Consider the following 27,593-nt stretch of genomic DNA (forward strand, 5'->3'; position numbering starts at 1 on the left):
GATGCAAATTTTTATTCTTGGCATGTTTGACTGTTTGAGCTGTACAGCCAGTGCAAACACTGCACATTGCATGTGTGTTGTTAAGTGGGGCTGATAGGCTTAATAATTAAACTTCATTAAATCAGACTTTGCTTTCATCCCAGTAAATAACAGTAGTTAGTCCAGTCAATGACATGTTGTGCACAGGGTGGGATATGGAAGCCTCCTCAGCCACAATCAGAATAAAACATCTTTAATCCTGGTGGGTGCTCAACATAAAAACACTGAGACTCTACATAGGCTGCAAGCTGCCAGTTCATTGAAGAAAAACATAACACTCTTTTCCCTTAACCCATTCCACATGGGAATTACATACAAACCAGCACGTACACAATCACTCGGTGTAATCTATTTGTGCATATTCTCAGGAGGAGCTTTGTTAGTGCATGTGTGTCGGATGGAGAGCATGGTTGAAAAGGTCACATCAGTAAATCAATGATTGCTTCTCATACCTCCGGCACTTAAACAGAGAATCAAGTTTGACTCATTAAAGGCTTTGCAGTCTTCCTGATTACTCATAATTTCACTGGCCTTTGGTTTTAGTTTTTTCTTACTATTTCTTGTAACATCAATCAATAATCCAAGGTGATCAGAGAAAGTCAGCATTTTATAGAGAATAAGAAATTATCAGTAAATAAATTCAGGTTTATACAGTTTAACTACACTTAAAGTTGATGCAATATCAAAATCCAGTCTGTGATTTAGATTGGTTTGGCAGGGATCTATTATGCCTTTTTAAACTTTCTGTCATTTATATAATGTGTCAATGCAGGATGTTTGTAATAAACACAATCAAGTTTCAGATAATGAGGTCAGTATATAATCTCTCTGAGCCAAAAGCTCAGATTTCAGACTGCTTTAAAAAACACTTGCTTTAAAACACATTCTTCTTCTCTTGGTTCTGTATGATATGAATGAGAGAACTCTGATATGGTCATCTCAGACACAAAGCTTTGGCTGTGAGGACAGAAACCCCACCCAACTGCTGTTCAAACCCTGGGTTTGAGAGGGGCACCCAATCACAGGAAAGGGGACTCAAAGGAAGGGAAATTAAAAATGACTTGTTTCAGATAAAAGGGGAGGAACTGGAGAATTGAGGGTCTGCATTAAGAAGCAACAGAGAAATATTTTTTGGAACTGCAAATCATGCAAAGCTACTCTAGCAGACTTTAGCTTAGTTGCTGCCTGCCCTTCCTTTTGTTTGTTAGCTCCCTGTATCAGATCACGTAATTAAGGAAGGATCTAGAGGGGAAAAGAAAAGTAGAACAGACATAATTACACATCCATCATCAGGTGCTGGATGATACGCTATCTCAGAGTAAAGCAGAAGGAGGGATATTGAAAGATAAGTCGAGACGGCTCAGTAACACTAGGGGAAGGACCAGGGGTGAGACTAGAAAGGCGAATTCCAACTTATCCTGCAGGCAGATTAGCTTTGTTTTAGCAACGCTGCCAAATGTAGCTCAGTCAGGGAGCCCTGCCACAAAAACACAAAGGCCCAGTTTAAAAAGCCTTGGTGCGAAAAGGTGGAAGGAAGAGAAAAAAAGAAGAAGGGAAGGAGTCACCTGAAGGTCAAGGAGAAAAAAGAAGAAGAGAAATATAACTCATAACGCTGTATCTGGAAAAGATTTTGTTTGGATCAAATGGTGGCAAAAAGAAACACACGTGACCTCTAAAGGGATGAATACAGGATTTTTACTTTGTTCTGGTATTGTTAGAGGCAGGGTGTGATCTCAAATGGTGCAATATTATACATGAATATGGTCCAAAACAGGCTTAATCCAAGATTATATAGTTCATTTGAACAGGAAGAGGGGAGTTTTTTCCTATACCTTTTTGGAAATAGGTATAGGAAAAGCTTAAACACACAAATTGAAGGCACTTGACAGAATCCCCATGCTCTTGGTGCCCAAATTCTCTAATAGAGTTTCACTAGCTGGGACCACATCCTAAGTTACGATGAGCGATGATGGATGAGAGACCGTGAACTGGTGCTGTGGTTTGGGGAAGGGCTCGAAGGGGACTGGCAGCGGTGCCTGGGCGGTGGGGTATGGAAATGAGAACAGAAGGTATTGGTGAAGGGGGCATATATAGAATGAGGCGTGGTCCCACTCCTGAAATTCAGATGATATCGCCACTTAAGCCCACAGTGACATATGTTATTGTAGCCAACCAGGCTTATTTGGCACAACTAAAAGAATCCACAAAGACCACAGGGTACAAAGTGTCTTACATTTGTAACAGAGATCCTGTTAATAATCCAAAAATAATCCAAAGCAAAACATGCTGAATGTGGAATCATTTCATTACAGGTACAACATCTTAAAGATGGTATATGGTGTAGAGGGGGGGGAGATAGTTAATGGGTCTTTGTTTAAATATGTAGTTTTTTAAAGGTTTTTCATTTACTGTTTGAGTTAGGAAGAATTTAAATGGCTACATAAAAGAAAGGGCAAATGTAATCCCACCATTCTCTCCACTTCTATAATAACAAAAGCATCTTTATAAAATGCCTCTACTGTAGCTAAAGGGTTTCCATTTCAGCTTTGTCCTCCTGCAGTTTTGGTACTGTACAAATATTGCAGGTGAAAAAGGAAAAAAGAAGGGGGGCTGATCCCAACCCAGCAGAGGGCAGAAAGCTTCAGGTGAGGAAAACGTCTTCAAAGGGCGTCTTAACTCACAGCCTTTGATGCAAATCCAGGCGACTAAGACTGTGAACAAAGACACACAGACCTCCTTCTCTGGTCTCCTTCTTCTGTTGGTGACTTTTTACTTTGTTTCTTTCACATTAGCTCACTCCTCCATCACAACATTTACTGACTCAGATCTGCCGCTGTGGGCACTGTAAAAACATACATATACCCTTTGTGGTAAACAACATGCCTTGACCATGTACATTCAGATTAACTTGATTTGGCGGATTTTGTCTGTTGTCCCTTAGTTGGTATACTCCATCTACTCGATCCTTTCATATTTAAAGAAAGAATAGAGATAATCTGACAGAAATAAAACATGAGAAATCTGCTCTCTTGCTAGATACAGCTCAGCATCACTTGAAGTTGGGTATACACCATGTTACCAACTAAAAGACAACCAATGTGAAAGCAACCAAAGCCTGCTGACCAATAGGACTGTGAAATGGTGCACTGCTCAATTTGACAAAACAATCTTAAGTGAGAGCAGCACGGTGGCACGGTGGTTAGCACTGTTGCCGCACAGCAAGAATGTCCTGAGTTCAATCCACCATCAGGCCGGGGTCTTTCTGTGTGGAGTTTGCATGTTCTCCACGTGTTTGTGTGGGTTCCCTCCGGGTACTCCGGCTTCCTCCCACCGTCCAAAGACATGCAGCTTGTGGGGATAGGTTAATTGGATAATCCAACTTGCCACTAGGTGTGAATGTGCGAGTGAATGGTTGTCTGTCCCTGTGTGTTAGCCCTGCGACAGACTGGCGACCTGTCCAGGGTGTACCCCACCTCTCACCCTATGACAGCTGGGATAGGCTCCAGCGCCCCCCGCGACCCTGAAAAGGATAAGCGGAAGCGAATGGATGGATGAATCTTAAGTGAAATAAATGAAAAAAATCAAAATCAAATGTTGGAGATTGCAACAAAGAAGAAAATCGAGTTAAGTCTTGTTTTTATGAGTTATCTATATCGCCACCAATACCTGATCTAGTTTACTGAGCCAGGATTGGACGGATATTAATTCTAAATATCGAGTTGGTGTCTTCCCAGAAATAACACCAATTTGTCTTGGCTTTGAATAAGTAGTATTGTTGTACAGCCTACATGCGCCAAAGAGTATATATTACCCGAGTTTCTTGGCTCCGTGTACCACAGCAAGGCATGCAATTAACTTACGAGTCTGATAAAATCTCACAGTGTGTAGGTGCCTAAAGAACGGGATCTGGGGAGCTGGGGTCTGCCCAAAGATGACAAGCCCCAATAGAAAATCTTGTATTTCAGGAGCGCATATTCCACTGTAAACTAAAAATCCTGCTCCAGCATTGAGCAGCATGTTTCAAACCGAGCGAGCCAAGCCCACACACTTGTTTTACTGTAATTACACAAGGCATTTTACAGGCTTCACACTAATCAAATGTCTTCGGATACACACAAATGGAAAACAAAAGTATGGCTCTGCTGAAGTGCTGTGCTGTAAGCCGCAGACTGTATGGTGTTGAAACTCGTATCCAGACTTTTAATTAAGCAACTTCAGAAGAGCCAGCCACCCATCCATAACCCTGGAGCCAGTACACACACTGGAATACTGAGATGAGTGTGGTAGAAGAAAACCTCCAGTCTTGAATGCCCCTACAGCCAATAACAACACTGAGGAGTCACAAAGACATGCATTTTGCTTTGTTTGGTTTTATTAGATAAAATAATGCTGAGGTGATGTCTCAGAGCTGATAAACTTCACATGTTTAGGTTTCCAACAATAAGGAAGAGCTTTTTATTAAGAGCTCTGACAGTAGCAACACCAGCATATTTAGCATCTACAACTTGCAGTTATTATATAAGGAACGTCTACTTGAAGCCGAGAGAAAACTGGAGAGTGATGGCAAATCTTTTTATTTCCTTTCGCTGCTCTGACACAACTTCCCCTCTCTGTTCTCTCATCCGTCTGTCTCCCTCAGCGTGCGGCACTCTGGGGCTTGTTAGCAACAGTGTCAGTGATTAAAGACTGCAGGTAATTAGATACACATGACACCATTCTGACTGACTGGCTAAATAAAGAGCTGCAGCATCTACAGCTCCAGTGCTTCCCCATTTTTGCTTTCTAACTAGTAATTTTGATAAATGGCATGCAAAACATTTAAGATTCTGCTGTTAAAATTAAACTTCATTCTCATCGGAGATGCAATTAGAGAACTGTTTCTAGCACCTAAACTACCCAGAGAAGTGTAAAAAACAAAAAATAGTCCCCTCAATATCAGTTTACTAATCCTTATTATTCCTACGCTATACCATTAATTTAAAAAAATACAATTTTTAATACATTTCTGTCAAGAATAGGTTTTGAATTAAATTTAGAATTTTATAGTCTTTGATGAATCTACACGACTCCTTCTAATGTTGCTACAACTTAATGAGCGACACTGCTACTGTGTGGAGGTTTGACTCATCTTTCTCTGCATATAGCCGGGGTTACGATTCAAGCACGGTGGGGTTTCAGAGTGGTAGAGAAGCTTTCTCGCTAACCGAACACAAACTGAGGACCAGTTGGTCAATATGAAGTCCGTATGCTGAAAAGCCTACGCCCGGCCTGTCTAACTCAGCTGGGGACTGGGTGAATGATTGGCCGGTTGGCTGTCGGCCAATGAAACAAGCAACCAATAAGCACACAACTCTGTCAAAGTTAAAAATAATGATGACATTTCAATTTAAATAGTTTGACATTTTGAGAAATACGTTTATATTCTGGTGGCAAATTAGATGAGCAGATCAATGCCACTCTCATTATCCTCCTTGTCTGCAATGCATTAAATGCAGAGAAAGATGGCCTGAGAATATTTGACCAACTTACTCGTGTGCAAACACTCCAGCCAGATCACACCGAATTTCCCGCAGTTACCGTCCCTTCATAATTGAAGTGACCGGTGGTTTTAATTCAGAAAGTGGACAAAGAGACTACATGTCAAAATACCTGAAGATGTCAAGCCTGAAAAAGGTTTGACAGCTAGCAGAGATGCGCTCCCTCTGTCCTCTTTTCAGGACCCGTGTACTTGCAGTAAATCAGCCAGCTCCTGCTGAATAACCCATGAACTAAATGCTGCGTACAGAGCCATAATACTTTTTGTCTGCACTGCCTCATCGCTCACTCCTGCCTCTCCCTCATGTCTGCCACCTGTCAGTTTGTCTGACTGACTAATATCTTGCTTTTCCTCTTTTCATTATACCCCCAGCAATACTTCACTTCACCCGAACCCCTGTCCTCATCTTCCCTCCACGTATTTAAATTCCTCCTCCTTTGACACCTTCTCAGACTGTTGCAATGTTTTCTTTCATTTCTTGTTTCAAACTTTTCTTCCTTCCCACTATTTTGGTCTGTTTGATCATTACTTATTATTAATTTCCCTCCAGTCTCACCCACATTTTCCTCTCTGTGAGCCTGTAAAGTCTTGGCAGCTGTGCCACAAATCTGTGAGAGACTAGAGCTCATCAGACAGAAAATTATAGATATAAATACCTCACAGAAATGAAGAAAAAGCACTTCAAATGTTAATTTCTTTAAATTGCTATTCACTCAGTTTAAATGTAAGATTATCAAACTAATTGTTGCCCTGAAACTTTGAACAAACATGTTTTTTCTAATATTTCACTACATTTTGATTTAAAAAAAAACACAAATTTGTCAAGTCTGCCAGAAATCGATGCCAACTTTAAAACTTCAGTGTTACTTGTAGGCCTAGTTTTGTTTAAAGTATATAGTAAGACAGATGATATATTTAATTTTCAAATAACATTTTGTTGTGATTGCTTTAGTTGTTAAAACCACTAAACTGGCAATATGATAACAGCAAGAAAACCATCCAGTTTGAATGTTGCTTGTCATTCCCATACATATCACACTCTTCCACTTTCTGCAGCTGCAGTACTAGTAAAGCACACTCTCTTCAGGTTTAAGATTTTGTTTAGATCATAATAAAAATAATCAGATTTTTAGCTTCCACAGGATTTGAGAACTGACGTTTCAGCAAATTTATCCCAAGGCCACGCAATGCTCAGAAAATTGTAAAAAATAAAAACTAATAAAAAGAGCTACAGCTCTACAGGCCCATTAGCACGTAAAATGTTAAGGTTCATGACTGTACAAGACTTAACAAGTAAGACTTGTTTGGAAGGATTGCCAGGCGAAAGTCTCTTCTTCCAAAAAGGAAATGGCAACACGGTCTAGGTTTGCAAAGCAGTACTCGAATAAACCAAAACACTTCTTAAACAATGTCCTAGGACATACAAGAGTGGAGATTTTTGGCCAAAAAATGTCCTGTTGTTTGGCAAAAACCAAATACAGTATATCAGCACAAACACCTTGTACTTTCAAGCAGAGGGGTGATGATTTGGGCTTGTTTTGCAGCCAAGGGACATGGACACCTTGCAGTCATTGAGTTGACCATGAACTCTTTTGTATACCAAATTATTCTACAGTCAAATGTGAAGCCATTTGTCCAAGAGCTAAAGCTTGGCCCAAATTATGTCTTGAAAATTATCCCAAGCACACCACAGGAATCAAGCTGTTACAATGGCCCAGGAAAAGTCCAGACCTCAACCTGAGTGAAATTCTGTGGTGGGATCTTAAGCAGGGCAATGTAAAAGACTTCAGGTTATTGCTGCGACATGTGGTTCTGCAATCTACATACTGTCATTTTACCATAGCAACACAAATGTCATGGTAAATGTAGCTTTTTAACATGCTAAAAATCATTAAAGGGTGTCTCTAAACCTAAACCAAAATTACTTTCTAACCCAAGTTCAACCAAAGAACCTGTAAAAATGTAAAACTGAAAACTCTCATGCTTAAGAGTCAAAATTACTAAAGAACAAAAAGTTATCAAGAACAATATGGAAAGAAGTTTATAGCTCAAATTTGAAGTCGAACAAGCCATTGGAGAATCAGTTACAAACATCCGTCTTGATATATGCTTACCAAACACTTTATTAAGAACACATACAGTTGTGGTCAGAAGTTTATATACAGTTTATGGGCATGAATGTCTTGGAGATTTGGGGATTTTACTGGTTTCCTTGAACTCTTGGATGTCTCTGTCCCTTCACAAATTGCACCTCAACCAGATTCTTTTGTAGCCATCAATAAGCTTCTGGCATAATTCTGACTGGATGTGTGAACACTCTTCTTGTAAGATGTTCATTTAATTTGGTGCCCTGCTGTGATCCTCAATTGGATAAGAGGAAGGAAGAAACTAAGGATGGATGGATTTCCTGCACTTTCAATAGGGTTTCAGTCAGGGCTTTGAGAAGACCATTACAGAAGCTCAATGTTAGGTTGCTTTATCCATCCCCAAAATCATTTTTATTGTGCATTTGGGATCATTTTCCTGTTGGAACACCCAACTGTGTCCTAGCAGTTGATCTGAGATAAAGCTGGAAAATTTGGAGGTGATCCACCTTATTCATTATTCCATCCACTTTGTGAATTGTACCAGTAACCCTGCAACAAGACAGCTCCAAAACACCACAGGTACAGTGTTGTTAGGTCTGAAAGCCTCACCTTTATTCCTTCTGACATACCTCGTGTCATTGTGTCCGGATAGCTCAATCTTTATCTTATGTGTCCATAAAGCTTTTCTCCACATTTTCAGGAACTGGGGCTTTCTTCTTTGTCAACATCCTCCCAGTCTATGGCCACATAAAACCCAGCATCACTCTATGCAGTGATGCTGGTGTTCCAGCAGTTTCTAGTTCATGTCTATCTTGAGGCTTGGTGGTCTCTGGGCTATTCCTAAACATCCTAATCACTTTCCTCAGGTGACACTTTGGGTCTTCTTCCAGACCTTGGCAAAGTGGTTACACATTCAAAGAATTTGCATTTAAGTACAACTGTTTGAGATGATGCTCCTGGAATCTCCTTGTGTAAATGCTACAGTTCTCCTTAGATCTTCTCTGAGTTCTTCAGACTTCCTCATTGGTCTAAATTTTGATCCATCCAATGAGTGCTGTCAAAAAATATTTTTTGCAAAGATGGAAAGTTTGCAAAGAGGAAAGACCAATTTTAATCGATTATGATGACTAATGAGAAGTTGATAGGCCTTAAGCTTGCAAAGTAAAAAGACACTGTAGGACCTTCAGCACCACTTATTAAAATCCTATGTGAGACTTAATTAGAAAATTAATTAATCAGGGATCAATATGGGACCTGTTCTGCAAGGATCGGCAATTCATGTCAATAAAAACGTAATCTTAATATTTATAATTGCAGTAGATTGTCCAAGTGTCCCTAATGAAGTGCTTTATGAAGTAGCAGTGAAATGAATAATACAACCCATCATCTCTTATCACATACAAACACTGAGGTGTTCATGAAATGGTGATCATGCTTTTTCTTTGACATGATTCCCGTTAAAACTGAACACTGAGCACAAATCATTTAAAATAGTGTATTTTTAATACATAAGAGAAAAAAAAGTCTCATTAGCTGGCAGATGGTCTGCTGATTTACCAGATAACTAACAAGCAAATTCAGCTTTCACGAAGGTTGAAGTGTCAGTGTCAGGTTCCCCAAATGAGCTTGATTTCTATTCAGCTACAATGACAGAAAAAGTAGCGAAGAGACGGAAAATTTAGAACAGATCCACAGGTGGTCTGACAGGAGGAGGTGATGTACAACGCCAGGGAAAACTAGATTCTCCAAGCAAAATACCAACAAAATGAAGAAGTCACTTTAATTAATGCAACTATGTTTGGCCACACTGAGCAGCTGCACCCTTCTATTTGCTTTAAGCTGTAATGCTGTAATTCTATCTAGCCTTGACAGCACAGATAAACAAGCCTCCCTAAACTCCTTCTGCTTTCTGTCTTTATGTCAAACACTGTGATAATTAGCAGATGGCTGATGAGTCACGAGGCGAGAAAAAAAAACAACAACCCTAAAACAGCTAAATGCTGAGAGCACATACACAAAACTCCTCCATGTTTCACTAGTTTATGTATCCAAGCGTCAAAGTGTCATGAAAGAGGTTTTTTCCTTAATTAAATCAGATGACGTGCCCATGGTTCATCTACACAGGTGCTATCATTTACAATGTCTGATTAAACTTCTCCTGAGCGGTTGAAGAGCTTGAAGAAGGACAAAGAAAAATGAGTGCACATGCTGTTCTGCACACATTCCTGACACTTCTACAGTCTTTTAAGGTTTTTACATAATTCACAATCAAACACCCAACAATAGAAAATAAACCTAAATGACAACTAGGTCTGTGCCATATCATATTCTCTAATATAATACTGGTATACATTTTTAGGTGATATATAAAAATGTCATAATGCAATATCATTGCTATAGCAACACCGTGCATTTAAGTTTCCAATGCACTTAACAACGATTCAAGCCCAGCAATCTCTGACAGCAAGAGATGTCAGCCTCCAATGATGATTCAGTACCTAAAAAGACAGTAACCTCTAACAAAGCACAGCAGTTTTTACAAATGTGCAAGAAAGTTGTTCCTGGTAAAAATGGAAACAACAAAAATGTTTTCATCACTTGATGCCATTTTATGCCATTTAGTGTTTAGTTAGCAAGCGTTTGCAGTGCCTGATTCGCAAATTACCGTTGACCACAGCAATCTGCTAGGAACCGAAGCAATCACAAGGAAGCTTTGTTCAGGTCGCACCCTCCTCTGCCAGCTAGCCAGAGAATACACATTGTTCCCAAGCGACCAGGGGCTGCCGGATGGTCATGAATCGGTCTCTGTGTGACTGAAGCTTATAAACTCATTTGATGAGCTGGTTAAGCAAAACATTGGGAATCAGTCAACTAAACCAAGACCTTAAGTTCTGAAAATGATCAAACACTCTTAAAGCATTTTATTAAATATTAAATGAAATGTTCTGAATGGTTCCAGCTTCACAGTGTGCACTATAATTGGATGGATGGACTGATTGTGTCTTACCACTGGTTCACTGTGTGTTCATTAATTCACCAGAAAAAAAACAACAACAGGTTCCAACAAGTGAGTTTCGTATAAACTAGATTTTAACCCTCTCGAAGCAGGCGTTGCCGATTTGCAACAGTTAAAAACTAACAACCCGATTACCCCATATACATATTTTTTGAGTTTCTTTTACTCAGAAGTACCACTGCAGGACTTGGTTGTGCATTAGCAACAAAAAGTTTAATTTGAGCCTGAGAGGGTTAAATGAGGGTCTCTCAGAAACAAAAGTCAGAAGATGAAGGCCTAGTTCTAGTTAATATTCAACTTCAATGGTGCAGAGACCAAAGTACAGAAACGTCGTCAATCTCTGTTTTAACTGTATGATAACTATCATATTTAGGGTAAGGACCAGGTTTAAGAAAAATAGAGTTGACTGCGTAATCTAACTGCTTTGTTTCTGTAACACAGTTCCAGGATTTCATCAAACCTACAGTTAATCAAACAAGAAGGTAAAAGGTAAATCATGGAGGTTAAAAATATGTTTGAATACATGTTTGTTTTTTTTTTTTCTTTTACAAATTTCAAGATTAATTAACTTGTGTATTAAATTAGTTGACTCCCCCCCCCCCCCCCGTGTGCTACAAATCAAAATGTCATTAAGTGAGCAAACACAGACCTGATTAAAACAGCGTCCCTGGATTACTATTTCATAACATTTCTATTTCACAGTCTAAACTGCAGCAGTCTGATGGCATATTAAAGGTGCTGCTGCAAGTGCAAAAAAGTGAACTAAGAGCTGTCAAATGATGTAACTATTTCAGAGCCTTATTGGCTGCTGAAACACTCCACCGACTGCATAACAATGCCTGTGTGTCAGCCCTGATAATGCCACACACACACTTACTCACACACACATAAATAAACAGCACTTCTAAACAGGCTTACGCATACTGATGCACACATGCTCATATTACCGTATACATTAACAAACACCAAAGTTACTCACCAGCAGTGTTGGTCAAGTTACTTGAAAAAAGTAATCAGTAACTAATTACTGATTACTTCCCCCAAAAAGTAATCCTGTTACTTTACTGATTACTTATTTTCAAAAGTAATTAATTACTTAGTTACTTTTTAAAAACACGATTTACAACCTGAATAGGTAACAAAGCGATAGATCTTTCAGCCCAATTCTACTTTTTCTGCATAATCCATCATACAAAATGTAATCAAATGGAAAAGTCTCCTTTTAAAACTTGTTTTATTAGTTCTAACCTTTTAAATTTATGCATCAAGCAAAAATTTAATTATATGCAACATTCTCTGACTTGAATAAATTAGTTTAACATTTAAAGCTATTTTCTGCACATTCCAGCACATAAAATAAAATATTTTTTGTGTTTACACTCACTCTTTCAAATAGATGCAAGTAAAACACAGCAGAAAATAAATTAAGTCAAAGACTAGCGGTCCTTTTGCTCTATTTTCACCATTAAAGCAGGAGTAGAGCAGGCGGAGGTTTACCCTGGTGCAGGTGTGTTGCAGCGGTCAGTGGAAGAATCCGCGAGTTTCTCTGTGAGTTTCCCATTACAACGTTGCGCACTTGGAGCTTGTTTAGGGTTTTTTTCGGTGTAAAAAGAAGTTTTCTTCCCACGCACAACGGACACTAATGTTTTTGTCACTTTTTATGGAATCAAACTCAAAGTAAGGTCAGTACTTCGGTACTTCCATGCTTTAAACGCTACACGCTCATACTCTCTTCCACACTCGATATATGATCCACTGTTGCTCTGCACACAGCTGTTTTCACAAAGGTCACACTAAGAAGGCAATGAGATACATAAAACAGAAAAAGAAGAGATCAAAATGAAGAGGAAGAAAGCACTGCATGAGACATTCTCGCAAAAAATCACGGTTTTAGTAACCCAGTAACGCAGCGTTCCTACGGGAAAGTAACGGTAATCTAATTACCGTTTTTGCAATAGTAATCCCTTACTTTACTCGTTACTTGAAAAAAGTAATCGGATTACAGTAACGCGTTACCTGTAACGCGTTACTGTAATCCGATTACTTTTTTCCCATCTCTGCTCACCAGTGCTTAGATTTACCGTAGATTTGGATGCATAAAACACAACACACACACACACATGGACACACACACACTATCCAGCTTGTAGCAACTTCTGCAGCTTGGGGGCAGAGATACCAGCTGTGAACTCTGCACTATGAATTTAAAGACAGAATTCAGCAAATTGAAGCTCAATTACTGCCATGTTGCGAGATAAATGATCCATATTCCCTCAGTCCTCTCCTTATTCACTTTTCTCTGCTCCTCTTCTTTTTAGATTCTGCCCCCCGCCTCTCCTTATGTCAATCTCTCTGTCCCTGCACCTTCTTTTGTAATCCAACAGTTTCCTCCTTTCCCCATTAGCATCTCTCTTCTCTCACACTTGTTAAAACAGTTCCCTGTTCTTCTCGCAGGAGAGAGGAGGAAGGCTAAAAATAGCTGTTCTTGAGCTTACTGTTTTTTTGTCTCTAACCTGTATTCCATACATCAGATAATATTTATCCTGAACAACAACCACTCAACATCTTTGTTCCTGACTCTTCTCTGGCACTGCAGCAACTTCCCAAACCCCCCGCCCCCGCCCCACTTCTGCCTCTTTACAGACATTTGCAGATGTGTGTGTGTTTGGAGCTGCAACATCAAAAAGTTGCCACAGACTGTTTGTGATGGAAAAATAGCTGCTAAATGGCTAAAACGATTTCTGCGCTCAGGATAAAATCAGTGTGAACTGCAAATGTAAACATGCCTTAAATGCCGCTCTGTATCAGAGCAGTTGGTACTTAAGCAGTGCAAGCATTTAAAATGTTGACAGCTGATGCCACAGGCAAAACTGTTTCTGACACCAGAAATCATGGCAGTTAACACCAATCTATACATAAATAAACGGATATACTAGGGTGAAGACAAATGAATAATCGGCTCAGATGACAGAGAAACCCCCCACTTCCCTCCCACACATACACACACATATACTGGAAGAGCAAATGGCCATCTGGCTGCTATTAAAAGCTAAACTTTTTATGTTGTTTCCTCATTAGTTCAATACTTTTTGCCAACAACACAGCGATAGGATAAAACGGGCATGGAAGAAGGGGATGAGATACATAAAACAGAAAAAGAAGAGATCAAAATGAAGAGGAAGAAAGCAGTGCATGTGATGCCACAGGGCATAAACAAACTGCTCACTGGCAAAGCTACACAGTAAAATAAACTTCCCCTCAGAAAGCGCTTTAATATCCCAAAATGCTAAAAATATTGCTGCAGCTCAGACAGCAGACAGACAGGGTTTGCCACTTTCCCGGTGTACAAAAGGCTTCAGACCGAGAAAATCTCAAGGCGCTGTTGTGTGAGCAGGACAAAATAATTCAGGAACAGGTTGTTCCCACTATCGGTTCAATCCATTTTTGTTCACCCTGGGAACAAAACTGCTGATGCAAACTATTTGAAAATAAGATAGAGTGGACAGCAGCATTTTTGAGGTCATACAATGGATATTTCATTGTTTCTTGACTTTCACTGCAACAAAAACAATGAGTATATATAGAATCCTGAATTGAAATCTGTAGGGAAATTCAATAAAATTTAACTTTCAATGAGAAAAAAAACTTTTTAGATATTATTTGGAGAAAAGTCAGCAAACATTTTAAGCAGTTTTAATCAGAACTCAGTGGTGCTTATTTAGTTTATACTTCAAAATCCCTTCTTAAATAAGATGACTGCCAAATGGTAAGAGAAGGACTTTGTTATAACTGGAACAGTCAAAGGAATCAAAAATGCAGGGAAGTCGACAAATATTGCATGCTATATGTAAGACAATAAGTCAGGTTATGTTAATGAATAATTCCACTTACCATCTTTGTCAGCTCTTCTGAAAATCTGTGAACAGAAAGCAAAACACTGACGTCAGTAAGAGTAATTGTGTTGCAGTAATTTGCATGAGGTATAAACAGGAACACTGGATCATTTCAATTCTAAACTATTTGCAAGTCAATGCAACAAATCAATTCAAAAACAATTTCTAAACTATGGTATTCAGTGGAAGCATTACACACAAAAGAACAGGGCCCAGTACTGAATCCTGAGGAATGCACTGGAATTTTCCTGAAAATTACTGAAATTGCTTTAAATTAATATCAAGGTCGAGGTCATTGTGAATTCAGAAAACTAATTTCTGGTCAAAAAATCATACAACAATGATGATGAAGGTCCAGACATATTTTTATAAAAAAAATTTATGAAAAAAGGAAATAAATCATTATTTTCATTGTAACAAAATTTTGAACAAAAACTTTTTTTGGCCAGTCTTCAATGCTGTAATCTACGTGCAAAAGATAAGACTGGGACCATGATTTCCATTTGTTCAGCTAGTGAACAGATAACATTACACGAGTCTGGAAAAAATGAATGAAAACTAAAACTCTGCTGAATTGTGGAAACATAAACAAAAGCAGTTATTCTAAAGTGAGTAAGAGAATGACTAATTCTCTCTCTGGAGCAGAATCCAGACAGCGAATAACTGGCAATAGAAATAATCAGTCTACCATTCACTGTTTTGACTTTTACTTTCAACACGGCCCTTATAGGAGAGCTCTGCAGTCCATACACTGAATCCACACAAAGGCTGAATCTGGCACACAAACACACTTTGAAATAAAACGTATCTAAAACCAGATAAGGTGCAGTGGTGTGCGATAAGGGTTTGTTAAGAGCCGCACAAGTGAAAAGTTTATTAGTGCGTAAAAAGATGAAAACATGCAGACACACAAAACGAAGTCACTGATCTGTAGCTGATTGATGATTACTTGCTGTGTGTTTGTGCATCACAATTTATAGCTTGAGTGAAAGCTCCTTCCCTATGTCAGGACTGGTACTCTCATCAGCGTTTCAGAGTGCGATATGAAGCGATCATACTGAGGAGTGCCAGAATTCAGCACAGCGACGAATTGAAAAACACAGAGGGAGATGCGGTGAGGGAGGCACAATGAAATAAGGCAGGCAAGACAGAAAAGAAGAAGACAGTATTAATAATTCCGACTGTGAGAAACATAACCAAATTTTTAAGGCACGTTTTGTTAGAAACTATAACTACTAAAACATACGGAAGGAAAAGAAAGTGATTCTGTAGGAGGAAAGTGCTTTTACTGGGAGAATAGGGACTCATTTTCAAAGGTATCCACAGCGGCTAAGAGAGACAAGAAAAGATAGATGTTAAAAGGACGTGTTATGTTCATTTCCAGCTTCATATCTTTATTCTTGACTCTGCAGTAGTTGCAACTGCATGCACAATTGGGGTTTTTTAAATCCTCTTTTTAAAAATTTAATTCTAGCCTAAAGCTCCCGTGTTCAAACACTCCCTAAAATAAAATGAATAGCTTTCTTTTGAATGGCTGCCCCTTAGAAATAAAAGATTGTTGGAGACTGTGCTCACAGCAAGATTTATATCCCTCAAATGAACAAATCAGGGATGGAAGCTCTCACTGATATCATATGGACCTGGGAGTAGAAAAAACTGAGTTTTCAGGGAGATCTGAAGCCTGCTTTTGGATTACAGTGATTAGTTGCCCATAATCTGACCTCGTGATATAAAAATTTTTTGGCCATGTTTAATCTTAACTTACACCATGCATTATGTGGATGGGATTTGAATGTGTGAAGTAGGCATATTTCTTTTAATCACATTTGAGAACAGAACTGCAGAAATATTTATAAATGGTCTTCTGCAATAACCTTTGCAACTGCCAGGAAAGTTCTAGACTTACTTCATACTTTCCCCAATAACGCTTTGTGTAAATGTCAAAAGAAAGATTTCACTGTTTAAATCAGAATCTATTAAAATGGATGAGCAACCATTTTGATTTCTTCATGGTCTGGCTATTTTTGAAGCAAAAAATGACAGCCGTTCTCTGTTTCCTGGTGCTATAATGCGAGGATTTTATGCTTTTCCTTATCATATTTAGCATATTTTCTCACATTAGTTGAAATAAATGTTAATCAATCCATTATATGATTTGTAGACTTAGCGGAACAAATAATGAGTTTACAGTTAGTTGCAGCCTTAATTTTAAAGGAATCTAAATAGTGTGGTCAATAATCATGAATGCAATTTGAAAACTTGAGAAAAGGTCCCACTTTTTAGTGCACAAACTGATATATATTGCACTTACAAGCATGAGGCATGTTAAACTCTAAATAAGTGGTGCATTCACACAGCATTTGCAGCCATCTCAACAGGCCAAAGAGAAAATCATTAACTGCTGAGACGAGTGGCGTTCCAAATGACAAGCTGCTCTGCATTGTTCTGCTTTCCGGCTGCACCCTGGGGTGCACTCAACTCCACAGAAAAAGAGCCAACTCTGGAGCTACTGGAAACAAACAAGCTTGGAGAGGAGGCAAAGTGTTGCGATGAAGAGGCGGTGTGTGCGTGCGCGTTTGTGTGTTTTTGTAAAGAGTCGTAACAGAAACACAGAGTGAGAAGAAAACGAGCGACAGCAGAGGAGAGAAGATCCGGCAAAATAGAAAAAGAAGACAGAGGCAGAGGAGAGTGTTGCATCCATCTCTAACCTTATCAAGAATGTAGGTTTCTGGGCAGGGGGAGGGGCAAGAAGGATATGGAGGAAATTAGGTGAGGAGAGAAGGGAAGGAAAAGGAAGAGACAAAGGATGAAAGGAATTTAATGAATAGCGAGAAAGGTACAGTGGGGTTAAGATGCAGGCGAAGACTTGAACAGTAAAGGAAAAACAAGCAGGCTGAGGATCTAATGAGGGAAGCGCTGACCGCAGGCACATGCGCACGTGCAGAGCAATCACTCAAACCTCTTTGGTCTCGACTTGTTCACCACAATAATAACTCTGGAGTCAATAATATTGGAAAATGAAGAAACGATTAACATTTCAAAGTTGAAGACGTTGCAGAGGACTCAAGAGAAAATGCCAGAATGAGTTCATAGCTGATATCAGGAAGTCAGCCACTCTGAGAGAGTATGGCACATTTCTAACAGGGAGTGAGAGGGTGGAAAAAACAACAATCCAACAGGACCTTTAATCAGAAAATGAAATATGAACACATACATGCATATACAATGAAAACAAAGCTCTCCTCAAATATAGATATGACTGCAGCACAGTTTTATTGTTTGCTTGTTCACTTACAAACACTTTTACTGTAACATCTGTCTTAGCGGACAGTTGCTTGGCTCAAACTCAGCAAACTAGGTTACACCCCTCACAACATCCTTTACACACAAACACAGACAGAATGAGTTTACTAGGGTTCTAGGATACATTGGTGCACTGGTCTTGATCATAATTAGTTTTCCATGGACCCCCTTCTTTACCACCCTATCAGATTATTTAGGTCTGGGTCAGGATTTTGCAGAAGCTGAACTACTTTCTCTCTTTTTTTTTTACCCTAATAAAGCAGCATCATCAGATCTCCTGGGGAAACATTTACAGCCGCCAAGATGAAAAGTAACCCAATAGTATTGATGAGTTGACCCAAATCAGCACTGCGCTAAGTGCCACTTTTAATGCAGGAAGGCTGCTCAGTTATTAGCTGTCTGATAACAGAAAGGTATTACATCAGGAGTGAGAATACTAAGCAGTGGCTGTAAGGAATGGATCAATAACAATATGGTAGTAAGACTTTCTCATGAATAATTAAATAGCAGTCATAAAATTGGTGTGAGCGTAGCTACTGCACGTTGGACTGACAGTAAAGCCAGGAGTAAAAGTAAAGCTGCCTCTCGACTATAAATGCATGACTTTTATTGGTGATGAAGAGGTGAACAAAGACGCATAAGAGAATATTGCTTAATAAGATGCAATAAAAGTACAGTGAATTTTTTGGATGGGTCATTCAGGAAAGATATGGAAACTGAGCTCAGCGCGTTGAGGCTGCTCCCGGGCTTCCACATTCATCACCAAAGTGTCAAATCTTCCGCCTACTCTACCAAGCCACGAGTATCTGCGCGTAAGTGCGCACTGCACCGGTCCGTACGCGCTGGATGTCTTCATACCCAGCAACCACCCGCCCTGCACCCGCCAAACCGGTGCATTTCCATACTCACATCCAAAATAACGGAGATGCCTCTCCGCGGTTCCGGAGCGAAGAACTGCTCCTGAGCCACGGCCACCTCCTCCTTACTGGAGGCGTACTCCCGGCTGGAGATGTTCTTGTTGTCGCTCATTTTGGTGACGATCCAGCGGACGAGCCCGTCGATTCCACCGGGCTGGGCGCCGCTGTTTCCGGACTGCGCTGCCGTTGCGGACTCGCTGTCCTGACCGGCTACGGGGTTCGGCTGCTCGCGGCTTTCTTGGGCTCGAAGTTTGGCTTGTTCTTTGTTCAGCAGTTTGTGGACTCCGTCCCTACAGTAGCGCGCTGCCTGCTCACACATCCTTTTGCTGCGGAGCGCTCATGCTGCGCTCTATGGGGGGAGAGAGAACCCCCACCCCCACCCCAGCTCCCCTCTTACATCACAGCACCCACCCCAAATCACATCCACCCCTACAGAGCTACCCTATCTACCCATACGTGCTTGTAGGCGCTGATATTTAACAGCTTTGGAGATTTAAGTGAGTTTATTACACTTTTTATTTTAGTGTTATTATCAACGCTTTCGTATTTACAAGTGCTAAAATATCTCGCCTCCACTGCTAATACTTTTCTTACAGTGTAAAAACACGGGACTATTTTTTCATGGTGTTGTAAAATAGCAAAGTTGCAGATCACTTTGAACTATCTGAATCTGACTGGAGATCGTGGCACAGTTTATTCCTTCCACAGTGACAACAGGAGGTGTGGGCCATCAGTTATGTGTGGCAATGGGTGGATCAGAGGATTTTCCTCATGGAGTAAAAAGGAGTCATTAGCGGATCAGTGTTATGTGACAGCTCTAACCTTTGGTAATGAGCGACTCCCCCAGCTTTGCCCTTTCCGCTGTACTGTTGTCTTCCCCGTAATGTACCATGTGTTTAACAGCACGCAGGGCAGTCTGGATGAATTCAGTCACATTGCAAAGTTAACAAACAGGTTATCGCGATTACCACAAGGAAGTAAAGTCAGGTATGTTATACATCTTGCCCCATCGCTGGAACATAAGAAAGGGTCAATCACTTGACACGATTGCCCCCATGTGGTAAAAAATGTGCAGTGACGTGCGTGGGCAAGTTTTATATGCAGGATGTATTGAGTTAATTATTAAATATTAACCAACAGATTTGTGACAGCTAGTTATTTAAATGACGCAAATACACAACACATTCTGGCTTGAACATTTTGGCAATTAAATGAGTAACATTCTACAGAAAAATAACAAAACATATAAACATCCAGAAATTAAGGCCTAATTTCTTAAGTGCATTCATGTTTACATCTATAGTCAATCTCTCTGCATGTGCACATGTCTCTAAGATACCTTAATACCCTTCAGATAATAAACCCATGAGTAGGGCCTCCCGTGGCCCTCGGAGTGCCGACTGGAGATGATCAAGCTGTCTGACCATGGTCCTGGAGAGCCGTCTGGAGGAACCTCAAATGACACCAGGATTTTTTGGGTCTCTTCGAATTGAATGTTGCGACCTCTTTTGACAGTCAAATGGGAGTTGTCAGCCTAGACATGAGCAGGGTTCAAGTTACATCAAATCTGAATAAGAGACGTGTAAATGAAACATAAATTGAATCGAAACATTTTATAGATGCTGAAGATGTGAAAGCTGCATCTAAGACAAGCAGGAGCACAATTTGTCTAAACATAAGCCAGGTTGCACCACTCTGCACACTGCAATCTGTTCCAGGCTAAATTTAAATCATCTTGCTCCGTGTTGGCAATGCTGGCAATGAACTCAGTGTAAATATTTAAAGGAAATAAGCCTTAGTAAAGCATCCCTATTTTTAATAAGTGTATTGGCTGCCTGCAGGCTGTTTGTTTTAGAAGGTTGTAACCATCTTCAGCTTTGTTGATAAGACATTTTTAACTTTCACTCTTTGTTCCGATTGTCTTATAGTGCCGACTTTTGTAAATTCTACTTGCTCTTTACCAGAAGAGAGAACGTGGTGGTCTGCAGGAACACATTCTTGAAGGGGATAATGACGTTCCCAGCGGCTTTGTTGCTGAACAGGCTTTGAGGTTTGGGCGGGGAGACAGAACCCTTGTAGGGGAAAGATGTATTCACCACCAATTACTGAAGACAGCCTTAGCTGGCCTCTCATTTACCCCAGCTGATAAGGCTCGAAACAGACCTCCATACTGGCCTTTGAGCCTGAAGGGAAAACTGGTAATGCGCTGACATTCTTGTCTACAATAAAGGCCGGACGGTCAGTCTGTAGGACAGAGATAACACAAGGTGTTTCCATGAGAGCAAGTAAATCAACTTTTTGTGTTGACGAATTACAGAGAGCAGATAACAAGGAAGCCTCGGTGATGAATGCTGACACTGACCACATGTACAGTACTGTTGATAGAATAAATGTACAGAAAGGGAAGAAAGGGCTATTGTTTTTCCACTTTTTACCTTGCAGCAGTACTCGGTTGTGAAGCGTGAGTAGTTGTTAAACATTACAGTGACAGAGTGGCTGCTGCCCAGCAAAGTATTGAAGTCTACAGATTGCTCTGGTGGTGGGGGCAGAGCTCTGAGTCGAAGTGGCCCAGCTCATTGCTGAACAAAGTCAGACGGGCAGTAGATTCACCTGGATGCAGAGGCATGTAATGAACAGCCAAAGAAACCTGTAAAGAAAAGACACACACACATTATGCCCGTAAGAGTCACACAGTTTTTTTTTTAATGTGATGGCAGATGTACTCATTATCTACCTTGGATTGTCCTGGCACACTGGGCTGAAGTTGGACGATGATGCCACGACATTTACACTCAGTAGTAAGGCAGGCTGTCTGGGTCAGAGGGTTCTCTACTTCAATAGTGGCCAAGGGCACCTGACAAACAGGTCTCCCCAGCTTGATGGTGGACAGGACTCCTGGAGATGTTGCCTTTGAAGATAACGAGGTAGAACAAATACTCACCTGTCTCATCATTAATGAATGTCACCCAAGGATGAAGATAAAAGGATGATGTGAGAACAAGGCTAAAAAAAATAGTTATCCAAGTCTGGATGTGTATGCTTGAGTGAACCTTGGTGTTATACTGTCCCTCTGTGTATGTTAAAAAAAAAAAAAACATGTCGTAGTCCCTCTTAGCATGGGCAGGGACATTAATAAACTTGATTTCCTTGAGGGACACTGTAGCATCTGGCTTGTCAGGCTTCATTGTCTCTAGACGAACAAGGAACCTGAGAACACAGATGAGGACACTCATGGCTCTGTTATACATCTGTTGCATAATTTGCCAGGAACTATGGATTTCTATATTAGCACCGAAAAAGCTTTGCTTAACTGGGATCCTTTCCTACACTTTACTTTTTATTTTCTACAAGAAAATTTCAACATGTAAAATTTTGTGTGTCCATCTCAGTTTAGACAACACAGTTGAAACTAGTTGGTGATTTAGCTGCTAAGGAGAGAGATATCACTTAAGAGCAGCTCAAGTGTATATAGTTCCCGACTAAGTGTTTACCCCTGGTGCCTAGAGAGCCAGTTGTGCACAGGGAGCAACACTGTGTGGTGAGTTTTAGCAGGTAGCTCATGCCCAATAGTGTTCTCTGCCACAGGAGGATCGGCAGCTCCCTGCAAGGTGTACAGCACGCCTGCCCCATCAGGAAAGGCAAAAAAGGCAGATCCCTGAGGCAAGAGAAAGGATAAACAGAGACTAATTAAATTGTTATAGTTACATAGATAGTGTTATTATCTGTAACCTTTTCGATATTAAAAAAGTATTAAATATACCCAGTTTTTCAAATAAATGATAGATTCTATTTAGATGATGGCTCTTCTACCTGGTGTGTTTTTTCCAGGAGCAGTCATAGTCATAGATCGGTAGAACTCCAATGCTTGCCCTCAATGACAGGTTTGATGGTGCAACACTGGATTGTGGGGTTGGGGACAGACAGGGTCTGTGTGTGGGAGCACTTACATTACAAGTAGTATTTGATATGTGAAGATAAACTCATTATATCATCTTGTTACATTGGATGTTGTCAGGGAGAGAAATCTGATCAAGCGTAGGGTTTTATCTCAAACACAGAAATTAATCTTTGCATTTATGATAAAATCAGATTGCCTGTAACTCATTCTCAAGATAACATAACATGAGAAATTTCCTAAAGCCTTTTCTCAGAACTACTCAGCTAATTGAAACTGACTAATAGTTTTTACAAATCCTTAAATCTGTCAGCAGCTGCTGCCTGTTCCAAATGAGCCGAATCAATGTCTCTCATTACCTGATGCTGGCCTCTAACCAGGCCCAAGTAGTCACAGTGCTGACAAGGCACCTTTTAGATTGTATTCCCTCTGGAAAAGCCTCAAAATCAATACCCAGATAACTAATCTTTTAGCTTTGCTGAGTGTAAAAAGCTTTCAGTTATGCTGTTGTATCTGTGATACATTCAGAATAAAATCATCATCAACTTAAAACAGCAAATATGTTATTGTTTTCATCATATTAGTCAACACTGTACTTTTCCCTTTGGCACAAATACAGTGCAGAATGGTGAAAAAAAGAGTCAAACCTCTTTGCTAGTGGAGGCCGCGATGCAGGAGCCAGTGACACAGAGGCAAAAGTCGTTTGGAAAGGGAACCTCCATTCCTGGACAGATATATACATTAGGTGGCATGATGCATAACTCTGCAGGAAAATCCTCTGTTTTCCACTTAAACCTGTTAAGGAAAAAAGCAAACAGGCAGAAATATATGCAGCTATAATATGTGAAGCATTGTGATAACTGCAGTAACACAATATTGATGTTTCTGAGTGAAGATGTGTTTGTCACTGCTGTCTAATCTTACTGGGCACCAGTGTCACCAGTATTCATCGTAACATTCTTCTTCCTGATCTGGGAACGTTGGGACTACAGCTCCAAAGTAGCTCTCTTCTAGCTGGACTTTGACATCCTGGTAGTTTTACATGAAATAAATTAAGACTATATGATATACAGAGCTAACATTCTTGCTTATAATATAGCATATGGCATATATAGCAAGTCCTACTTTGTTATAGTATTACTGTCAACATTCAGAATTCATTAGAACTTTTCTCTTTCTGTTTTAAAGGAACTGTGTGAAAACGTACTCCCGATTAGACTTTCGACTACATGATTACAGTATCCAGGGCTGGACTGGGACAAAAAAATCAGCCCGGGCATTTTGACTAGTGACCGGCCCACCATGGTATTATAGGAAAAGCCATAAAACCTTTATAATAAACTTAAACCTACACCATCCTCCCTATTCTGGTATTCTAAACAGTACTTAGCAAAAATATAAAACAACCTAATTTATAATTACATATACCTAACTAATAGGGTTGCCAACTCCCAGCAAAAAAAGAAAAGAAAAAAAATAGGGAACCACTCCCCCACCCTCTGCCTCAAGATGCTCAATTGACAAAACCAATTTTAATTTAATGCACGTATAAAACAAATGCACAGAAATCTATTATTTTTCTCCAGTTATTAAATAGATTCAACATCTTTCTTCAGCAGAATTGCAGACTTCATAGATGGTACCTTCCCAAAGGAAAGAATACTATAACTTAGGGTATATACTAGACTTAATATTTACTGAATACAATAATGGATTTCTATACATTTTACATAATATGAAAACTTTGGTTGTAAGATTCAGATAATTATTTATTAAAAGCTAGACATTTTAAATGAGAATAAGAAAGAAAAGTATTTCTTTGTGCCCCCCTCTCCCTGTTAATGCCCTACCTGCCCCCCTGGCAAAACTTTGCTAGACCCGCCCCTGCACAGTTACCAGCTGTCAGCTACCTAAAAAAGGATCCTGGTGTTATTTGTCTCTCAGAAACAGTTCATAACTTCCCTTCAACTCGTTCATGTCACCTAAAAGGTAAACCTGTTTCTCCATCACCTGTTCAGCTCTGATGATTCAGTAAGGACATCTCCTGGTTTCATCTTCATGTTTCCCTCTCACCACATATACAAACCGACATCATGACCAGCAGCTTTATAGCTGTGGCTCCAGCAAACATCAGCTGATACTAGAAATTAATATTAAATAAATTCTAACAACAGCTGATCAAGCTTAAACGTGCTGCTGTTGTTTAGCGCGATATCCGCCGGTTTCCTCTTCCTGGCGCAGAGAGAAAAGCCGATCAGCTGATCATTGATCAGTTTCATGATTGAATTAGCAACTTTCTAGCTGAAGTCGTACGTGAGAAATCACGTTGCTTTTCACCTAAACTTTAAAGTTCGACTCTGGGCTGTAATTGGTCCAGCCCAGAGTCGATCATGACCAACTGGCCAATCCACTACTATTCATTTATACCGTTAAAAAAAAGAAAAGAAATAAAACCCCATCGGCCCATAAAAATGAAAAATCACGAGCGCCCACCGGGCAAGTGCCCGGTATGCCCGATGGCCAGTCCAGCCCTGACAGTATCTGTATTTAACAGGCTACCTGGCAGGAACCTTGGATGGTCAGCAGGGGGTGCAGGAGTCCTACAAACTTCAGCTCAGCAGTGAAGGGAGGAACGCGCTGATGAGGTGAGAAATGGATCTGAACAGCACATGAACCCCTGCTCAACTTCAGCGGCAGTTCACCTGCTGGACTGAAATATAGATCCTGGAAGACAGGGTGACATTAAGTGTTGCTTTAGTGTCCCACTGTTTATGTGTGCGTTGTCTGTGTTGTCTGTTTGCATACCTTTTGATTAACTGGTTTATCTGTGCTGAGCATCAGGGTGCACGAAGGCTACCAGAACCACCTGCTTTTCCCCCTTTTGACCCATTTTCAGAGGACCCAGTTTCACCTTCTTTTGCCTTGGATCCTCAACTTCCAGCTAGGACATAAAGATATCAAATACATATAGATTTTGATATATTTTAAAATCAAATTATGAAGTCAAATGGAGAGGCTCAGCAGAACATAATTAAGACAGTGAGGAAGGAGAAATCTAAAAGTACAACATCAATACAGTGATCCCGTGGAAAGCTTGATGGTATTAAAACTGTATGTTTCAGGTTACGCTTCATTCATATAAATATATGTTACAATATTACCCCAAAACTTCCCTCTTAACCCAGTTTCATTAGTGGTGCATATTCAACCAACGTTACTTACTATTGCACTCATGTAGTCTTTCTCCCCTTGATCTCGATGCCTTGGCCAAGTATGTCCACCTGTTTCGTGACACAGCTGTCTAAGGTGAAGGAGGGTTTCATGATACTGACGTGGCTCACTTATCTCCATTAAACCACCAGCCGACAAAACATCTGGCTGGAAGTTCATCTGAAGGACGTCAGTGTTCTTGAACTGGCACTGGAGGCTGAGGAGTGGGAAGGCCAGGAAGTTAGTTTTAGACTGTCAAAATTTTTGAGCTCATGTATTGTTAATACATCAAAAACTGAGACCGTTAATTACAACATTAATTAATTGGGATAAGAAACAGGAAATTGAAAGACTCTATTGTTTCTGGATCCTCCAGGTGACGTAGCTTCCCTGTTGTGGGAAGCTTGGGACAAGATTATGTGACAAGTAGCTGCAGCCACTGTGAAGTGCATCAGACATCAATTATTCAGTTACTGGAATCAACTGGAAAAAAATGTGAATGTGCATATGTTCCAATTTAACCACTATCCAAATGTCATGCATTGTGTTTGCTGCCCTCTATGAAAGGAATTAAAGACCAGGAGTCGGTCCAGTCAGAAAAGGTTACCAGCTAACAAGCCAGGCAAGAGTGTGAAAACAGCAGCATTTTGAAGAGCCTTTGCTTGAAGAATCTTTAAACTCTTTAACTGTATAATTTAATGAATGAATTGTCAAAAAGTGCTCATTTGAAAGTACCTAAAAACATATTTTTGGTCCTTTTTTGTTTGTTTCTTTGTTTGGTTGCTTGTTTTTTAATTAAACTGTCACAGTGAACTGCTAAATTTGAATTGACTGACACTGAAACAGGGGAAAACCAAAGACTGGACACACCCGGTGTGCCTTTCGTCTGTGCTCCTTAACAGAAGGAGCACATGCCAGGACAATAAAAGAAGTACTTCCCAAAACTGAACTTTGTAAAGGAGAATTTAAGACTGGGTACTGCAGCCTTTTATATCAAAGGTAAATGTTGGCGCATGCTTCACCTAATGAGATAAACCAAGAGAGGGATGTGCATTACAAAGAACTGCTTAGAAAGAAGAATTTGATATTGTCACAAGTGACAGGTTCAAAATGTTTGCAGCTCAGCAAATCAGAAAATAAATCATTCAAAACTTAGTTCTACTAGATAATCTATTTTTAAGGTCTCACTTGAATATGGTAACGATTACAATAAAAATGATCACCTGAAGTGTAAGGTGTTTTCCTTTTTATTCTTTTCAATAGGTAAATATACTCCAGTAACATCACACTCTGTCAGTATGAATTTTTATTTTGGACTAAATAAATGTTGCTGTTCCTTTAAAGCACATTACCTCAGTAAAAATTCACACTAGCAAATGCTCTGGTGAAAAAAAAATAGCTTCAATGCTAGCTTGTTGTGGTTTTGTAACCAACTACTGCTGCAGTGCTCTGGGAACTGTTAGTTCTAAGTTCACTTCTATAATGAATCTTGAAAACTTGGACACCAGAAAATTAAAGGCGGATTGCTCTGAAATCCCCACCTGTGATGTGTCATGTGACTGTCATGTTTTAAGTTCGCATTTAAAGGAAGCTGACTATAAATGTGGCTATGTGCTCATTTCATTTGTTTCATTACAGTGTGCTGACCTTCCCAAAGTCCAGAATTTCTTGGTGGTTGGGGACAATGTTTTTGAGGC

The 27,593-nt window shown here is 39.9% G+C and overlaps 2 protein-coding genes across 2 annotated transcripts in view; both read right to left on the bottom strand.

Moving 5' to 3' along the window:
* The window catches only part of necab2 (N-terminal EF-hand calcium binding protein 2), a 146,870-nt gene extending 127,724 nt beyond the window's left edge, over nt 1-19,146 (bottom strand). Inside the window, exons 1-2 of the mRNA XM_085280523.1 lie at nt 18,784-19,146; nt 14,570-14,594 (exon numbers count right to left, since the gene is read on the bottom strand). Of these exons, the coding sequence (XP_085136649.1) occupies nt 14,570-14,594; nt 18,784-19,110 (352 nt within the window). The 5' untranslated portion in view covers nt 19,111-19,146. The remainder of the gene's footprint in view (nt 1-14,569; nt 14,595-18,783) is intronic.
* Nucleotides 19,147-19,608: 462 nt separating this feature from the next.
* The window catches only part of hydin (HYDIN axonemal central pair apparatus protein), a 56,369-nt gene continuing 48,384 nt past the window's right edge, over nt 19,609-27,593 (bottom strand). The window contains 20 exon segments of the mRNA XM_085279611.1: nt 19,609-19,707; nt 20,131-20,325; nt 20,753-20,851; nt 20,853-21,035; nt 21,227-21,351; nt 21,354-21,438; nt 21,526-21,702; nt 21,704-21,758; nt 21,843-21,998; nt 22,283-22,453; nt 22,610-22,646; nt 22,649-22,733; nt 23,334-23,481; nt 23,611-23,669; nt 23,671-23,715; nt 25,246-25,410; nt 25,492-25,537; nt 25,539-25,627; nt 25,917-25,998; nt 26,000-26,148. Coding sequence (XP_085135737.1) covers nt 19,609-19,707; nt 20,131-20,325; nt 20,753-20,851; nt 20,853-21,035; nt 21,227-21,351; nt 21,354-21,438; nt 21,526-21,702; nt 21,704-21,758; nt 21,843-21,998; nt 22,283-22,453; nt 22,610-22,646; nt 22,649-22,733; nt 23,334-23,481; nt 23,611-23,669; nt 23,671-23,715; nt 25,246-25,410; nt 25,492-25,537; nt 25,539-25,627; nt 25,917-25,998; nt 26,000-26,148 — 2,250 coding nt within the window.

This window comes from Mchenga conophoros, linkage group LG7, assembly GCF_057382185.1.
Source record: "Mchenga conophoros isolate Kocher_MC1m ecotype Shallow Benthic linkage group LG7, M_conophoros_male_GT1.1, whole genome shotgun sequence".
In the NCBI taxonomy this organism is placed as follows: Eukaryota; Metazoa; Chordata; class Actinopteri; order Cichliformes; family Cichlidae; genus Mchenga; species Mchenga conophoros.